The 16,462-nt window shown below is 54.4% G+C and overlaps 1 protein-coding gene across 3 annotated transcripts in view; it reads left to right on the top strand.

The window, feature by feature from the left end:
- The window catches only part of UCK2 (uridine-cytidine kinase 2), a 127,872-nt gene extending 113,519 nt beyond the window's left edge, over nt 1–14,353 (top strand). For all 3 annotated transcript variants that reach the window (XM_089299646.1, XM_051858423.3, XM_089299647.1), the window contains exons 4-7: nt 1,038–1,180; nt 6,592–6,689; nt 9,791–9,839; nt 10,715–14,353. In XM_089299646.1, coding sequence (XP_089155772.1) covers nt 1,132–1,180; nt 6,592–6,689; nt 9,791–9,839; nt 10,715–10,854 — 336 coding nt within the window. In that variant the 5' untranslated portion in view covers nt 1,038–1,131 and the 3' untranslated portion in view covers nt 10,855–14,353. The remainder of the gene's footprint in view (nt 1–1,037; nt 1,181–6,591; nt 6,690–9,790; nt 9,840–10,714) is intronic.
- Nucleotides 14,354–16,462: the final 2,109 nt, after the last annotated feature.

The following is a 16,462-nucleotide window of genomic DNA, read 5'->3' as shown; positions in this document are numbered from 1 at the left end:
GTCTCATTAACGCTGAAGGAAGAGATCACGACTGGGGCTTGGGTGAGGAACTGCACCAAGCTTGTTCTGATCAACACCCCTGAGCTGTTGTTCCTGGAACACACGAGGAGGAGGGGTGGAGGGAAGGTCAGGAAGAACAACAAAGAAAACAGTTTTTTCTGCTCTCCTGGGTGAGCCGGGCTTGGACCGAGGTGGAGAGGTGTGAGGGTGTGCTCCCAGAATTCACGATCCCTCCAGGAAGCATGCCGATCCCATCACGCCAGCCCTCTGAAGGGAAGCCTCTGTTTCCGTGACCCTGAGTAGGAACAGAGTCATGGCTTAACCCGTCACACCCCAGCACCAGCCCCTATAGCAACCTGTTGAGAGCAGACAGAGCCGGACCCAAGCAGACGCTCCCTCTTGGAGCCATTGCTTATCCATTTATGGAATTTCTCGTCCCCACCTGCCTTGGGGTGCAGATAAGGGCGGCTGCCCCCAGGGACCTGTGTCCTGACCTGTGACCACTGTGCTGGCTTGGGGTACAGTCAGATCAGATAGAACTCGGGACCTGACTTCTGCACAGACGCTTCTGGTCTGTCTCCTCTTGTTCTAAGCCTTGTGTCCTCCTCTCCTCTGTCCCGGTCTCTGTTCTTTCTTCCCCCTTTCATTTGCCTCAGGACCTGGGGGAGGGATGGGGCTGCTGAGAGAAAATCGAGCCTCTGTGTTTCAAAGTTCACGCTGCGAGGTTCCACAGATGCCTGGCGCAGGGCATTCCTCAGGACGCCCCCGGAGAAGCGAGAAGTGGCGTCTGCTGTTGTCTGTCTGTGTTCTGAGGCCCACAGCAGGTTTTTTTTTTTATTCTTGTGAAAAGGATGTCTGCCCTCTCTGCTTTGTGGCGAGAGCCCAGGAGAGCTGGTCAAAGGAGCCCCTTGTCCTCGCCGTGAACACTTCCTCTTGGCTCCTGGGTGGCGTGGAGGGCTCTTCTGTAAGGCCGTGGGAGCCATGCTCCTCGACCCCTGCGTCGGCCCAGCCTGCCCTCATGTGCCCTCTGCCTGCAGGAAGGAGGAGACGGTTACTGTCTACCCCGCCGACGTGGTGCTCTTCGAAGGGATCCTGGCCTTCTACTCGCAGGAGGTCCGAGACCTGTTCCAGATGAAGCTTTTTGTGGACACAGACGCCGACACCCGGCTGTCCCGCAGAGGTGTGTTCTTCAAGGCTGTAGATGGCTGTCTGGGATGGGGTGGGGGTCAGGAGCCTGTGGCGGGCCCTGAGCCTGAAGCATGTGCCTCGCCTGGGGCAGCTGTGTGGCCCAGCCCAGCTGCGTCTGTCCAGCCCCAGGATATCCTCCTGCCCAGACTTCGGTGACATTTGAGAAGGGATTAGTCACTTACTGTTTTGGATAACGAAAGGCCTGTGAGGTCACTGAGACAAAATAAGAAGTTGACATTCTGGTTTTGCTGGGAAAAAGTGTGGTGCGATGCCCGTGATGCCTGTGAGTTCCAGCCCCTCCCCGCCCCCTTTGCAAGGCATCGAAACCAAGATGCCTCGATGATGGGAACTAGCCACAGGGCATCTGGGGACAGGAGCCCGCTGTGCCCGCAGTGCTGGGCAGCTCGCCTTCCCAGCCTGCTTCCCTAGCCCCTTCATCCTGCAGAGAGCTTTGTGGGGCCCTGCTGCCCTTCCCAGGCAGCCCAGCAGCCCTGTTCCCTCATCAGGCTTTGCTGAGTGAGTGTCTGCACCCTGCTGAGCCTGTACCTGGTACGGGAGGCACAGGCGCTCAGGATGGGGAGCTGGCCTGTGATTTAAGCTCTGTAGACACCGAGCAGAGTCTGCTTCCTGCAAGAGACTTCCCGAGGCTTCATGCTGAGAGAGGGTGGGGGTGGGGCGGATGGACACCATCCAAGAAAGCGTATGTCGCAGGTGTAGACAGAAGTGGCTTGTTCTGAGAATGGCAGGTGGCTGGAACGTGCAGAGGATTGTGTTGAGGAGGTGCCAGAAAGTAGGGCAGGGCCAGGCTGTGAGGACGGAGAGTGACTTGGTCTCTCTGGGCAGTTTTGAACTGGGGGAGGCAGATGAAGTGACCACCGCCCTGTGCTGCACCACCATTCTGAGGAGATGTTGAGTAAAGACTGTGGCCGGGGAGTCTGTTTGGAGTCTGTTTTGCTGACCTGGACTGCGGGCTGTCGTGCTGCTGTGTGGGAGATGGAACGTGGGGCCGGGGAGACTTGCAAAGGGTATTAGCAGAGTGAGAATTGACAGGACCCAGCACGGGCGGTTGAGAGGTGGGGTAACTTGTGAGGAATGAAAGGTGACTGAGGTTTCTGGCTCTGCTGTGCCCGGGAGGAGGGAGGCGGGGAACGGCAAGCTTAGCTCCCTATCACAGAACACGTTCCCAGTTTTGTGGGCCCCGGCCAAGAGCCTTCTCCCTCCCGAGGTGGGTGACTTCCGTTTCTTGGTTGGTGAAGCACATCTGTCATCATCCAGGTGCGTGCTGTCGTCACAGGGGCTCATCCTACAGAAGAACCGGCCCTGGGGTTTGCCCCAAGAGCGGTTGTGAGTGAATCGGGGTGGGGACAGGTGGGACCTCGTGGAGGACAAGAGTGGGGGGGGGTTGCTGTGGTGTAGGCCCTGCACAGAGCCTCCTGGAGGCTTTGTGGCACCTCAGGCTTGGGTTTCGTTATAGGGAAGCCAAGAGGAACAGGCCTCTCGGTGGGGAGAAGGTTCTAGATGAGGCAGGATGTGTGGTCACCTTCGAATCAGTGAAGCCCCAGCCTGGCAGTCCCCAGGGTCTGGTTCAGCACCTTTGCCAAGTTAGGGAGGCAGCACAGTGTCTCAGGAGCAGCACATTTTGGAGTCCCGTGAACTGGGCTGAGATCCTTCTTCCTAGGTGTGCGACCTTGGGCAGATGGTGTTCTAACCTCTGTGTGTGTCATTTTCCTGCTGGGCGATCGTAGCCCATGAGTGTTCCTAAGGCAGGTGAGGTGTCAGGTGGAACGGGCATTAGTCAACGAGTGTCTGCCTGGTGGATGAGAGTCTGCTTTGGCTCAAGCCACCCACATCCTCTGATCTGCCACTAGGACAAACCACTAGGTCAGGGCCCCAGGAGCTGGTGCCAGCATTGTCCAGCAGGAGGGCCCAGGGGATTAGAGCCGTATCAGGAGTCGTGGCCATGATGTTGGAAAGTCAGTGAATTGTGGGCCTCTAACTCAAATTGGGGTCATCATGGTGTGAGTTGAATAGAACACTCCCACTTCCTTGTCCTGGGACCCTTAGGAGGAATGGAGGTAATCCCCAAGGTGATGGGGCTGTCCCTGGGGGCTTCTGTGGGCCAGGTCTGCCAGCCCCTGCCTTCCCTAGAGCTTCCTGGCTCGGACCTACTGATTTGCCACCTGCCCACAAGTCACCCCCCCCCCCCATGCCGATCACATGAACCCATTCTCTCTCCACGTAGGACAGGAAACATGCCTGGCATGTGCTTCGGGGGGGAGGGGTGCAGGATGAGGGAGGGGAGTGGGTTAGTCATGAGCAGCTGTTGGGCTTGAGAACATTCCCAAGTTGCTCCAGGATTTCACCCATCTGTCTGTCACCCTCCTGGGCATGAGACCCCCACGTGAGGGGGGAGGGGCCTGAGGAGGCACCCCTCCCTCCCCCTTGTGGTTCAAGGGCCTTGGTTCCCAGCAGTGCCGGCCTCTGCGTCCCTCCTTGCTCGCCCTTGGCTCTGCCCTTGGCCACAGGAACAGGGCGGGGCTGGGGGACTTAGCACAGTGGACGCCTGGTCCCCCCTGCACCATTCTTTGTGCCTGGATCACATAGAATTGGGGCCGTAGTGGCCTTCAGGATGTCCAGTCTGTTCTTTTCCTGTGGGATAGCACGTTTCCTCACCTGGCTTCGGAAGTGAACTGACTTAGCCACTGTGTTTCAGGTCCTTCTAAATGTGCCCTCGTCCTGGGCTGACCAGAAGTTCTGCTGGGTTTAGAAGGGCCTAAGCAGACGTCCAGGCAAGGGCTCTGGGTAGACCAGTAGCTTCCTGCCCTCTGCTTCCTCCTCCGAAAGGGCCTGTCCTGGTCCAGCAGATGAGCTGGGGTCCTAGTGAGGTCAGGGGCAGCTGGCTCTGTGTCTTTGGTTTCCCATTTGTGCCCTGGCCCGGTTCAGACTGCATCTTTGGCTTGGCCCCGTCTCTGGGCTGTGCCTGAGGGGCAGGGCGTTTCAACACAGCCAGCTGGCTGGCCCCATGTCATCCTTGGCTTGAGGAAGGGCCCAAGGCTGTTGGGGAGCAGAGGTGGGCGGTACCCTTGGCTTTTGCGTGTTCCCTCTGTGTGGGCAGCCTGCTGACCCCCATCTGTCTCTTCTCCCCTGCCTGCCCCGTTTCTTCTACGGCACTCTGTCTTGCGGGTGTCTGCGTCCTGCGGGCCCCTCCTGGACCACACCGTCACCTGTCCAGCTGCGCTGCAGGACTCCCTGCTTCACTCTGGGCCTCTCCTGCCTGCCCGAGATCCTGGTTCCTGTGCTGCCACTGTGCTGTGTCAGGGAGCCATAGCTCTGCAGAGGGTGCTGTCATCAGTCATTTCAGAAACGCGTGTGCATGGGTGCTGTGTCCTGGCTTCTGTGCTCCTCTCTCTGTACCCTGCATAATAACTTTAGGAAGAAGGTCCTGCTGTTGCCACTATATTACCACCAAGGTCATGGAGGTTCAAAGGTCACAGAGGAGTTGCTGGGGACAGCATTCACATCCAGGCCAGTTTTCACCCGCAGCAGGTAGTGCTGGAAGCAGAGTCTGGGCTGCTCGACAGATGCCCCGTGAGTCATCTCTTTCCAGGCTTCTGCATGGCCACTCGCTTCTCTCCGGTGACAGAGCAGATAAGGCCACCATGTCTGCCAGACACAGGGAGCCAGGAGCTGGGGCCACGTGAAGGAATGCGGGCGTGCCGGGAGAGTGGCAAAGGCGCCCACGTAGCCAAAGCCATAAGCAGTCGTGTGAAAAGCACATCTCGTAGAACAAACTTGGCATTGGGCGTTGGCAGGGAAGTGAACACTGCCCGTGTATGCGTGTGTGTGTGTGTGTGTGTGTGTGCTTTAACCCCAGCCCTGATATCTTCCTGATCTGCTTTCCTTTTTCCCTTGACCTTTTTCTGGAAACGTGTGAAGAGCAGGAGGCTGCACTCTGTTTTGGCCACGTTGTGCTCATTGGCTATGTGTGCCAGAGCTCGGAGGACTCCTAGGGGCCGGCCACGTGGCAGTTCCTCAGGGCTTCCTCTGGGCTGAGCATTCCCAGCCGATGCCTGTGTTGCAGTGCGGGAGAAGGCCGTTTCCTGGCCAGGCTGGGCTGGGCCAGTAGGAGGGGTTGTGAACAAGCCCTGACACATTAAAGACCAGGCAGCCGTCTTATTACCAGGACGCATGTGCTAAAAATCCACTTCGTAAATGGAGGAGCTGGTTTGAAAGTCAGATGGTGGCGTCATTAGTCCCTGGCTGGCTCCCTGGAACACGGACTCCCCGACGGTTTCCTAGCCTTCTGATCTGAACCCTCGCTGCAGGCTTCCTTCCCTGCCCCTGCGCGTCTGCGCATGTGCACCTGTGGTATTTGGAACCACAGCTTTCCAGAAACGAACAGCGATTGCCTGTGTTTGTTGACAGAGAGCTTCACCCCACCCTTGAGTCTGCTAGCTGAGAGGTAGCCGAGGAGGAGCTGAGGGGCCGTTGCCAGTGACTGTGGGCGGATCTGGTAACCTCTGCCGTGGTGATGAAAGACTTGGCAGCTGGGGAACAAGTTGTAAAATGACATCCGGCGGGCGAGGCCATTTTGATCTGAGAGCACCTCCTTCCAGAGTCAGCCCTGAAGGGGAAACCGAGGCTCCCAGGGGTTAATGTGCCGTGGCATCATCAGGATTCTGCCCCCTTTATTCCATTTCTTAAGCTCTATTAAAAAAAAAAAAAAAAAAGAAAGAAATGTGGGTGAAAAGTCCCTGTATAAAACTGACTGGGGGAAGAAGGAAGAGGAGAGAAGATGGTGACTTAGGGTCTACCTGGGCTTCTCCATGGCTGCAGCCCACAGTTTTCTAGACCTTGGTTTTCTCCTTTTCGTGAACTGCTTTTCCTGTGTGCAAACCTGTGTACGTGAGGGCGGTGGGAACAGCTACCATCCCGGCATGCTCTGCCTCCTCACCGTCTCTCAGGGAGTGTGGGTGGGAGCCAGACGCAGCAGGTTGCTTGACTTGCGAACACAGGTAAGCGCAGAGGACAGGAGGAAGCCCCACCACCTTGCTTCCTGTTAGCGGTGAGTTCTCCGGGGCTGTGCCCACCCCTCTCCCTCTTTTTTGGGGATGACATTGCTTTTTTATTTGGGTCAGATGTAGAGACAAGAAGGTCATTGGCTCTGGCCAGGCATTCTTCTTGTTTCAGAGAACATTTTGTCACAGCAGAAATCTGACCATAGTAAACCAAAAAAGAATGTAAACTTGGCTATTTTCTGCAACTGCTGCTGATCAGATCTTGGCCAAGTCTCTCTGGACTCCGGCATGTGAATCACCCATAGCAAACGTGGGGCCTGTGCGGGCCTGGCCTGCCTCACGGGGGGCGGGCATGCTGGCTGACTGTTTTCTCCTTCTCTTACAGTATTAAGGGACATCAGTGAGCGAGGGCGGGACCTGGAGCAGATTCTGTCTCAGTACATCACATTCGTCAAGCCTGCCTTCGAGGAGTTCTGCTTGCCAGTGAGTGGGGTTCTTTGGTTGGTTTCTGCTGACTGTAGAATCTGGAAAAAAATTTTTTGGAAGATTTATTTATTTGAAAGGTGTGGAGTTCCAGAGAGAAATCTTCCATCTGCTGGTTCTCTCCCCAAATGGCCGCAACAGCCAGGATCAGGCCAAGCCAAATCCAGGAGCCAGGAGCTTCTTTTGGGTCTCCCACGTGGGGAGAAGGGGCCCAAGCACTTGGGCCATCCTTTGCTGCTTTCACTTCCAAAGGCGCATTAGCAGGGAGCTGGGTTGGAAGTGGAGCAACTGGGTCTCAAACTGGTACCCACGTGGGATGCCAGTGTTGTAAGCCACTGAGCCATAGTACTTGCCTCCTTGATTTATTTTTTATTTACTTAAAAGGCAGAGTTAGAGAGAGAGAGATAGAGATTTTCCATTTACTGCTTCATTCCCCAAATCCAGGCCTGTGGCATGCTGACGCCAGGAGCCTGGAGCTTCTTCTGGGTCTCTGTTTGGGTACAGGGACCCAAGCACTTGGGCCATCTTCCACTGCTTCTCCAGGCACATTAGCAGGGAGCTTGATCGGAAGTGGAGCAGCTGGGTCTCAAACTGGTGCCCATATGGGATGTTGGCGTTGCAGGCAGCAGCCTTACCCATTACGCTGGAACACCAGCCCAGAATCTGGAACTCAGGAAAGCACGCAGAGATATTTGAGTAACTCTCACTGCTCACATGAGAGGGCAGCCTGGGTGCCTTGAGCTCTGCCGTTGTGTCTCCAGGCAGCCCTTTTAGGGTGGAGCCAGTCCTTGGGCTGCCATTTTGATTCTCAGCAAGTCCTACACATTTTTGTGTGGTGGGGTTGTGGTGTGGGACCCTCAGTTCAGGCTGTGTCCTACCTCATGATGGCTCTTAGAGGAGCTGTGTTCAAACCTGTCGGGCCCCCAGAGAAGTCTCAGCAGGGATAAGCTTCCTGACAATGCCCTGGCATAGACTTCAGGTCCTCCTCGTAGTCCTCCGCATGGTGGTGGCTGGGAATTCTCTACATAGGTACCTTTCGGAGAAGGAAGTAGGGAGTGAGGGTGGAGTCCTCAGCCCAGGAGACACCATCTACCTCTCGGGTTGGGCAGGGGTGGGGGAGGGGTGGCACAGAAAGGTAGAAGTCACGGGAAGTGGGGGAGATGGTTTAGTCTGGGGAGGAGGAGAATCCTACACCGGAGTCATGGTGCCTTCTCCAGCTTGGCCACACCGTGATCAGACTCCTCAATTATTGATAATTAAGCTCCAAAGTGGGTGGAAGGCAGGGAGGGAGAGGTTGGGACTTGATCTCGTCTTGGGTAAGGTCTTCTGGGGCGCCTACCATCTGGGAAGGCCTTGAAACGGGTTTAGAGTAAAGCTAGGTTTGGGGATTTTTCTGTTTAACAATTAACTTTTTCTCCTTCTCTCCTGGAAATGTGTTCTAAACCTGTCATTATTTCTTTACATCAAACCAGACTTCTGTTTCAGATCAAGGACAGGTGGACTTTCTGAGTTAGCTGAGTAACCTTGAGGCCCTATTCATTGCCTTGGAGACGGTTAGGTTACAAGATTAGGTTTCTGGGAAGAGGACAGAGTATGCCAAGGAGCTAGGAGATCCTTTCCTGTTTTCTTTTTTTAAAAGAAAAATTTTAAAAAAAGATTTGAGAGGTAGAATTACAGACAGAGAGGGAGAGACAGAAAAGTCTTCCATCCACTGGTTCACTCCCCAAATGGTCGCAATGGGCAGAGCTGGGCCGATATGAAGCCAGGAGCCAGGAGCTTCTTCCAGGTCTCCCACACTGGTGCAGGGGCCCAAACACTTGGGCCATCTTCCACTGCCTTCCCAGGCCATAGCAGAGAGTTGGATCAGAAGAGGAGCACAAACTGTGGCCCATATGGGATACCGGCGCTGCAGGCAGAGGCTTAGCCTACTACACCACAGCGCCAGGCCCATCATCTCCTCTTTTCCATCATCCATTTCTCTCCTGAGAATCGTCCTGCTCTAACTTAATAACAGAAATTAGTTTATTATTGGACAGTGAGTTAAGATGATCGCCAGTTTCTTGCCATTTGACTTAGTTGTAATGCAGCTCAAAGTTACAGACAGGTACTTCCTGGGCTGCTTTTGTTGATCCCACTGTCCAGCTGCTCCCTGCTCAGGGAGGACCAGCACATTGCTTTGCAAGCCCAGAAGCCAGACCTGATGTACACCTGCTTTGTTTAGGTTGGATTTGGGCCTGCTGCAGCTGCATTCAACAGCATCAGCATGGAAGCTGCCTGGGGGAAGAGGGGCTTGCGCTGGTCATTACTAGGGTGTTGTTTGCTCTTAGGCTTAACTGAGCTCATATGCCAGGACATGGGTCCTTGTAAAACGGCCCACAAAATCTCAGCAAGGTCAATAAAAGCAAAAGAAATGGGTCTAGCTATTGGTGCCCCCCCCTCCCCTTTTAAAATCTTTACATTGTATAATAACAGCCAGTGGCACTGGCCATGGGTGGGGATTACTTTCCTGGCTTTGTCCTTGCACCTAGGGGTCAGTGGTGCCACCTCTTAACCCCGAGCATAAAAGGCCAAGGTGAACTGCTCCCTTTTCACGTTTAGGCTTCTCTAACTGATGCTTTTCTTAGTGGCAAAGATGCAAGTATGTACTTGGTTTCAAAGACCGTGTCCTCTGTATCGGTTACTATCAGAGACATCACTAACAAGAACTTAAGCAAAAGCTGATTTATTATCATTCAAAGTAGATAAAAATTTGAGGTAGATAATTAAAATGTCAAATTATTAATTGGTTTTGAATGAGCCACCCAATCGGATCATTTCACATTCACGGGAACATAGAAGTCCTCATTCCTTGTGCCTTATTCTCTGCCTCCCTTCTCCCATCATGCTGCAGCTAAATAAGGCCTTTGTCGGGGGCCCCCAAATCTCTAGGTGTGCCTCGGCCATGAAGTGGTGCACAGGATCCTATTGGACGCCTCTTGCTGTGCCCTCTGGGGTTGGTAGTGGAAGGCTGGCCCTTTCCCGTGTTCCCTTGGAGGGGGAGCTCGGGCCAGTTTAACCTCTGAATAGTCCCACTGATGTCTTGGAAATCTTTTTCTCCACAGACAAAGAAATACGCCGATGTGATCATTCCTAGAGGTGCAGATAATCTCGGTGAGTCCGGGCCGGGCGCTGTGCTTGGGTGTGAAACCTGTGCCCTTTGGTTAGGCGTACTGTGGGGCAAGATGTGCGGTGACCACGGCAGGGCCCTGCAGGCATGTGTGTGCCACTAGCCTGAAGCTGTGAGCAGAACAGTTCTGCTGCCTCACGTGGCTGGCCTCATTCAGGATGATTTGCCATCATGCTCATTCACAGCCCCAGTGTAGTCACCCACTCCAGGAAGCTTCCCATTGACAGGATCTTTAAGAGTATAGACCCATTTTTCATTAGAATGGTCCTGCATGTGGACGCATCCTTTGCTTCCTCGCTCTGGGTGTGAGCTGACACGGTCAGGAGGGAGTATGGTGTGTCACATCAGAAAAGGCTGGGTGCTTCCTCCTTATTTGGAGATGTTGGCATTGATCAGTTGATTGAGGTGCAGAATTTATTTCCAAGGCTAATAACAGATCTCCATCCTGCATTTGTGGTGGAGGGAGAGAAGGGCTTTCCATGGGCGGCTGGTGGAAGGGTCTCCGGACTTCTGCGGTCAGGACCATGGGCAGGCCTCAGGTCGGCAGTACCTTGCTTGATTGCTTCCTCCAGTGGTGACTCTTGACCATCTGCTGCTAAGAAGCCCCTTCATGAAGGGTTGCCTGAATGCCAGGCATTGTCTGCCTTGTTCCTTTGCACTCTGCTGTGAGAGGTTGCTGCCCCGTCACAGGCCCCGGAAGGTTGAATGATTTGGCCGCTAGGGCTGGAGCCACCTCCCTGGAAGTCTGCCTCTGGTTCCTGTGTGTCCTTTCACCCAGACAGACCTGAGTGTGCCCACAGCCCTGCACGAGCTCTCGTCCCTCCCTCCTTTCCTAATGCTTCTGGTCTCTGCCCCACAGTGGCCATCAACCTCATCGTTCAACACATCCAGGACATCCTCAACGGAGGGCTTTCCAAAAGGCAGACCAACGGCTATCTCAACGGCTACACCCCTTCACGCAAGAGGCAGGCATCAGAGTCCAGCAGCCGGCCGCATTGACCCCTGCCTCCTTCAGACCCCGGCCCCTATCTCCAGGAGACAGAGGAGGGGTCAGGAGGCACCATCCATCTGTACATATCGTTTCCTATGACATTACTGTATTTAAGAAAACACCACGGAGAGGAAATGCCTTTGATTTTTTTTTTTTTCTTTTTGTACTTTGGAACGGCGAAATGAAAACAGAACTTGACCCTGAGCTTAAATGACAAACTGTGCCAACTACTACTGGTGATGCCTAATTATGAATCCAACGTGTAACCAGTTATAAATACATATATATATATATAAAAGGATCTATTTTTGTGTAAATGTACAAATACTGTAAAGCTGTTTGCCGTAAGTATTTTGCAGGAGGGCCTGTACTGAGTGTTTGGGGTCGGGAGCTGGAGTTCCTCCAAGGGGAAATGGCCTCATGTGTTCTAGGTGGGACAGGCTCGGGCACCTGTGGGGTGCATGGAGGGAGGAGGCTGGCTAGCGCCTGGCTGCCCTGACAACCTCCAGAATGGGGTTTGAAACCCTTTCCGTGTTACCTCCCTCCCTCCTTGCCCCCAAGTAGAGCTGGAGCGTAGTGACAGATGGGTGACACTCCTATCTTTTTTTTTTTTTTTTTTTTTTTTTTTTTTTGAGTTGAAATGAGTTAAGATTTCAACTCAAAAGTCAAACTCAGGGAAGAGGCCCACTGCGGAGAGCCTGAGCCTGCCTCCGGCTGCCGGGGTGGCCCTGTGACGCCCTCCTTGCTGCTTCTCGGAACCTTCGAGAAGCCAGAGTGGCCCATCCTGCCCGGTCAGGGAACTTACGCAGGACTCAACTTCATGAACGCAGTGAGGAAGGAAGGCGCGGAACCGTGCCTCCTGCGGCGTCCGGGGCAGCGCCGGCTCTTTCGGCTTCCCAGAAGTGACTGGTCACATCCCTTGCGCGTTTTCCTGCATTGCCAGGCGCACGGCGGCCCCTTGGTGGCGGACTCGCGCTCACAGGGTGGCGTTGCTGGTGTGTGGTGGTGGTGATGGTGGGCGGTCGTTTTTGTTCACTGTGACCGCTAGGGTAGTGGGCAGGCATCTTTCCCCCACCACGGTGGCCGTCTGCGGCGGTTCATATCCAGTGCGGCCCAGCGAACTTGGCGTTGCTGACCAGGAGGGGCCTGGGGGTGGCGGAAGCCGCTTTCCGGAAGTGTTTAAAAGCAAGGCTTGTAAATCACAGGCACCTGTGTCGGAGTCTTAGATTGAGAACATCCTGGGCCGAAGCTCATTGTCTGAAAGGAGTGCGATTCCCGACCTTGTGGGTGCGGGGGTGGAGGAGAAGGGAGACCAGACAGGAGGGGGACTTGAGCATCGTTAACCTCTCGGTTTCCGCATCTGTATTCCTAGTGCCTGGTGGGCCACGCCCTCGGCGGCTGCTGCTCGGCCGTTGGCGGACGCCCTTGGAGACCCTCCTGTAGCCCTCAGAGCCCCGGCCGAGCCGTTTTCAGTTAAACCCGACTCCGTTACTCTGTAGCCCACGCCGAATCTCCCACTTCGGACTCGGAGCCGTCCAGGCCGCCCGAGTCTTCGTTTTTCTGGACTTAAAATTGGGGCTTCAGATCTGTTTGGCTATTAAAAACGAAAAGTCAAACCTAGTCCCCGAGAGAGCTCAGGAGACGGCACCGCCGGCCTTGAAGGGAGAGCGTGGTGGTGCCAACCGTGACCTTGGAGCGGGGATGGCTGCCCCTGTGCGCTCGTGGGACTGGCGCGTTCCAGCCTCAGCGTCTGTTCTCTCCGTAGTGTGCCTCGCACGGTTCTGGGGTGCAGGGTGGACGGCAGGCCTGGGTCAGGATCCTGAGGACGCAAGGGCTGCCGGTCTGTGCTAGGGGAAACCTCGGCCGTTCAGTGGGTAGGGCGCTCAACTTTACTTGAAGAAGCTCCCAGGTGCCAAACCATTTAGTGCCTTGGCTGTCTATCCCACTGCCTTGGAAGAGGGTTCTTCTCATCTCTGAGCCTTGACTCACTTAAGCTGCTTCCTTATTGACTTGTAGTGTTGGGACCAAGCCTCCAGAATGAGCAGCCCCCCCTCCACTGCCCTGCCTCTGCTAACGTGGCCACTGGAGCGTGGCTGGGACACACCGTGCCCGGGGCCAAAAAGGGCTGGGAAGCTCTGCCCCACTCTGTGGCTGCTCTGCCTGTATCCGTTCATATATCTGAACTTGAGCTTATCATAGGACAGGTTGTGGTCTTCATTCTTTTTTTAATCTCTGATTCTATTGGAGAATTAGACCTCCTAGAATGGAGCCATAGCTGTGGCATCTGTCATCTGGGTCCTCTCTGCTCTTCAGGGAGAGGCACAGAGGAGCAGAGTGGGGTGAGGATGCTCACAGGGGGCATGGGAGTCCCTTGGCTTCACAGCCACCCAACGGTGCTTGCTTCCCCTTCCCTGGGTGGGTGCTTCCACTTCCTCGGGTGTTGTCTGTGGACCACGCCCTGTGTCCAGGGAAGGCTCGGCCTCATACTCTGTCATACCAATGGAACTTTTGCTGTCCTGAGTTCCTGCTAGGGTGGGCTGAGACCAGCATGGCTGGAGAGACAGGGTCTGAAGATGAAAATTCTGTGACTTCCAAGATTCCTTTGGTTTGTAGTGGACAGGGCGGACTGTTGAAGAGGTGGTGGGGTGCAACACCAGGACCTCCAACAGAAAGGGCAGGGCAGCCTCCAGGCTACCTCCCCCAAGGACGACCTTAAATCACCTCTGCTTCTGCCCTTGGCCTGCAGCGGGGAGGGGTGCTGGCTCCTGCCTCTCCTGTACTTGGAACTCGATATTTGTCACTGTGCCTGAACGGGTTGCCTGCTTCTGGAGCCACCAGGGCAAGCCAGAGGCTTGTGTGCTCCTCGGAGCAGTTGGGAAGCGGAGGGACTCCAGCAGGGTTGGATCGTGCCTGACTTCCCTTGCTACCCTCTGTGGTGCAGTTTCCTGTTAGCAACCTTGACCTTGTGCTGGCACCCAAGGCTGCAGAAAGGAAGTAGCCTCTTGCAGGCAGGTATTTCCCTCTGCCCCAGGGGTCTCCCGTGTGCTGGGCTGCTTTTGGCAAGGCCAGGGTAGGTTTTGGGGTGCAGGGCTGTGCTTCTGGGAAAGACCAGCTGGACTTCGGCCACCCTGGTCTGTCACATTCGGCTCAGGGTGGAGTCGGGGCAACATTCTTGGTGTCAAAGTGAGGGAAAGGGGTTGGGAAAGGCACGGTTGGGACGTAGTTGGAGCTCCAAGTCCCCTTAAATCACACATTGTGGGGCCTTCTTTTGCCCTCGCTGGGCCAGGCGGCTGGTCTTTCCCACACACTGGAGGCAGCGAGTGCCCACCTGGTCCTGCCTCAGGACAGGGTTAGTAGCTACATACAGGCTTAGACGTTTGTTTTCCTTGGAGATGCTTGCTCTGGCTCCTTTTCTTTTTACCGCCTCACCTTTATTGTTAGCAGTTACAGAAGTGGCCACGTATTATGTACTTTGCTGTCAATAAAGACTGAACAAATGTGACCCAACTTCCGCCTGCTTTGTGGTGCTTGGTCTGGAGCAGCGCCCCAGGGTAAGGGGCGGGTGTGCTGAGCCTCGCAGGTGCAGATGTGGGGGTCACCCAGCCTGCTGCGGCTAAGCCTGTCAAACCTGGAGTATAAGTGGGTAGACCCCAGACTTCAGCTGGGCTTACAGAGTGGACTTGTATTTCTCTTAAGCAGGAAGCCTGGGCCAAAGTTTCTGTGAGGTCTTGGTTCTTGGGACTTTCTGGCTCGGTGTCCTCTCATATCACCCAGCTTATGCATCCCCCTCCCACCTCTTTCCCTGAGCCAGTTACCCAGCCCATTGCTGCCCTTTGATGTTAAAAGTGAAAACTAGGGGCCCAACACTGTGGCATAGTCTAAGCCTCTGCTGTACTGACATCCCATATGGGCTCCATTTCATGTCCTGGCTGCTCCTCTTCCAATCCAGCTCTCTGCTTATGGCCTGAGAAAGCAGTGGAAGATGGCTTGAGTGCTTGGGCCTCTCTACCCAGGTTGCAGACCCTGGAGGAAGCTCCTGGCTCCTGGCTGTGGATTGGCCTACCTCTGGGGAATGAGCCATCAGATGGAAGACCTCTCTCTATCCCTGTCTCTCTCTCTGGCTCTGCCTCTCAAATAGATAGATAAATCTTAAAAAAAAAAAAAAATAGTAAAACCAAAATTTTCCAAGTGAAGTAGACCTTTGAGTGGGGTGGGCAGTGGCAAAAGGAATGTTTACAGTTTTTCAGAGCAAACAAGGCCAAGTTGGAGCCATAAACAGCTGTGTGCTCTGGAATGAGTATCTATGTCCCTGTTTTGCAAAGACCTAGGTCATCCACCCAGGATTTAAAAATGATTGGCTTTTGTGCTCATGGTAGCATCCAGCCCCTGCCAGCTGTCCCCCTCTTTCCCAACTCCCCTTTTGTCCCAAAAGACCCTCACCAGTGAGCAGAGCTGAGCAGCTCTTTCGAGCCACTTGTTGCTTTTGGACAGTTGCAATCCCATCTGGGCACTGAGCAGCTTTTTCATCAGGATCCATCCTTAGGAGGCTGCTGGGTGTTTCAAATAACTCCTCGGTGCCGCCACAAGAGTGGCTGTTAGCAGGCAGCACTGCCATCCCCTGGCTTGTGCTTGATGCCATGTAGTAGCAGTGGAGCAAACTCATGCTTATCTGGGCTGCTGTTTCCTCACTCAGCGTCCCACTGTCCCTGTGGGCCACCCCTGGACTCACGCTTTGCTCCGTTGCCATTGGAGGGACGGCGGTGCAGGCTGGCAAAGCCCTCAGGGACGTGTGCTTGGTGACAACGCCCTCTGAGCCAGCTTTCTGCTGCACAGCCAGGAGACACCTGTTTAACCAGTGCTGTTTTAATCAAGCTGTGAATGAGGTGATTAACAGAAGCCTGTTAGAACCTGCTTCAAGATTTTAGAGCGGTGGAGAAGGAGAGACTTGATGTGGGGAAGTCTGCTTGGAGCGGAAGTGCCCGGAGATGGTTTTCTATCTGTTCTCGCTGAGGGGTATTTAGAGTTCTGTTTTAAACCAGAACTTAATTAAATGATCTACTTAGAATTTAAGAATTTAACAAATTAAATAAAAAAAAATTAAACCCAGAATGAAGAATGAAAGGTATACAGAGGTGGAGGGATCTTTCATCTAGTGATTCATTCCCCAAATGTCACAACTGGGGCTGGACCAGTCCGAAGCCAGGAGACTGGCACTCAGTCTAGCTCTCCTATGTGGGTGGCAGGGACCCCTTCTCCTTGAGCCATCACCTGCTGCTTCCCAGTGTGCACATTAGCAGGAAGCTGGAGTGGAAAGCAGAGCTGGGACTTGAACCCAGGCACTTCGATATGGGACTAGGCATCCCAAAAGGCATATTAGTCAGATAATTTCTAAACCCAGAATGGCATAAGTCTACTTGCTGGATTTTCTTTTATTTCAAGTTGGGTTATCTGACTGGCAGAATGAGACCCCCCTGCACACACAGATAACTTTCACCTGCTGGTTTACTCCCTAAAGGTCCATAACAGCCAAGGCTGGGACTTGGCTGAAACCAGGACTCAAGAACTCCATCTGGGTTACCCACATAGGTGGCAGGAACTCAAGTACTTGCGCCGGCA

Source organism: Oryctolagus cuniculus, chromosome 7, assembly GCF_051225735.1.
Source record: "Oryctolagus cuniculus isolate XC-2025 breed Fujian yellow rabbit chromosome 7, ASM5122573v1, whole genome shotgun sequence".
In the NCBI taxonomy this organism is placed as follows: Eukaryota; Metazoa; Chordata; class Mammalia; order Lagomorpha; family Leporidae; genus Oryctolagus; species Oryctolagus cuniculus.
This window is presented reverse-complemented; position numbering and strand designations above follow the sequence as displayed.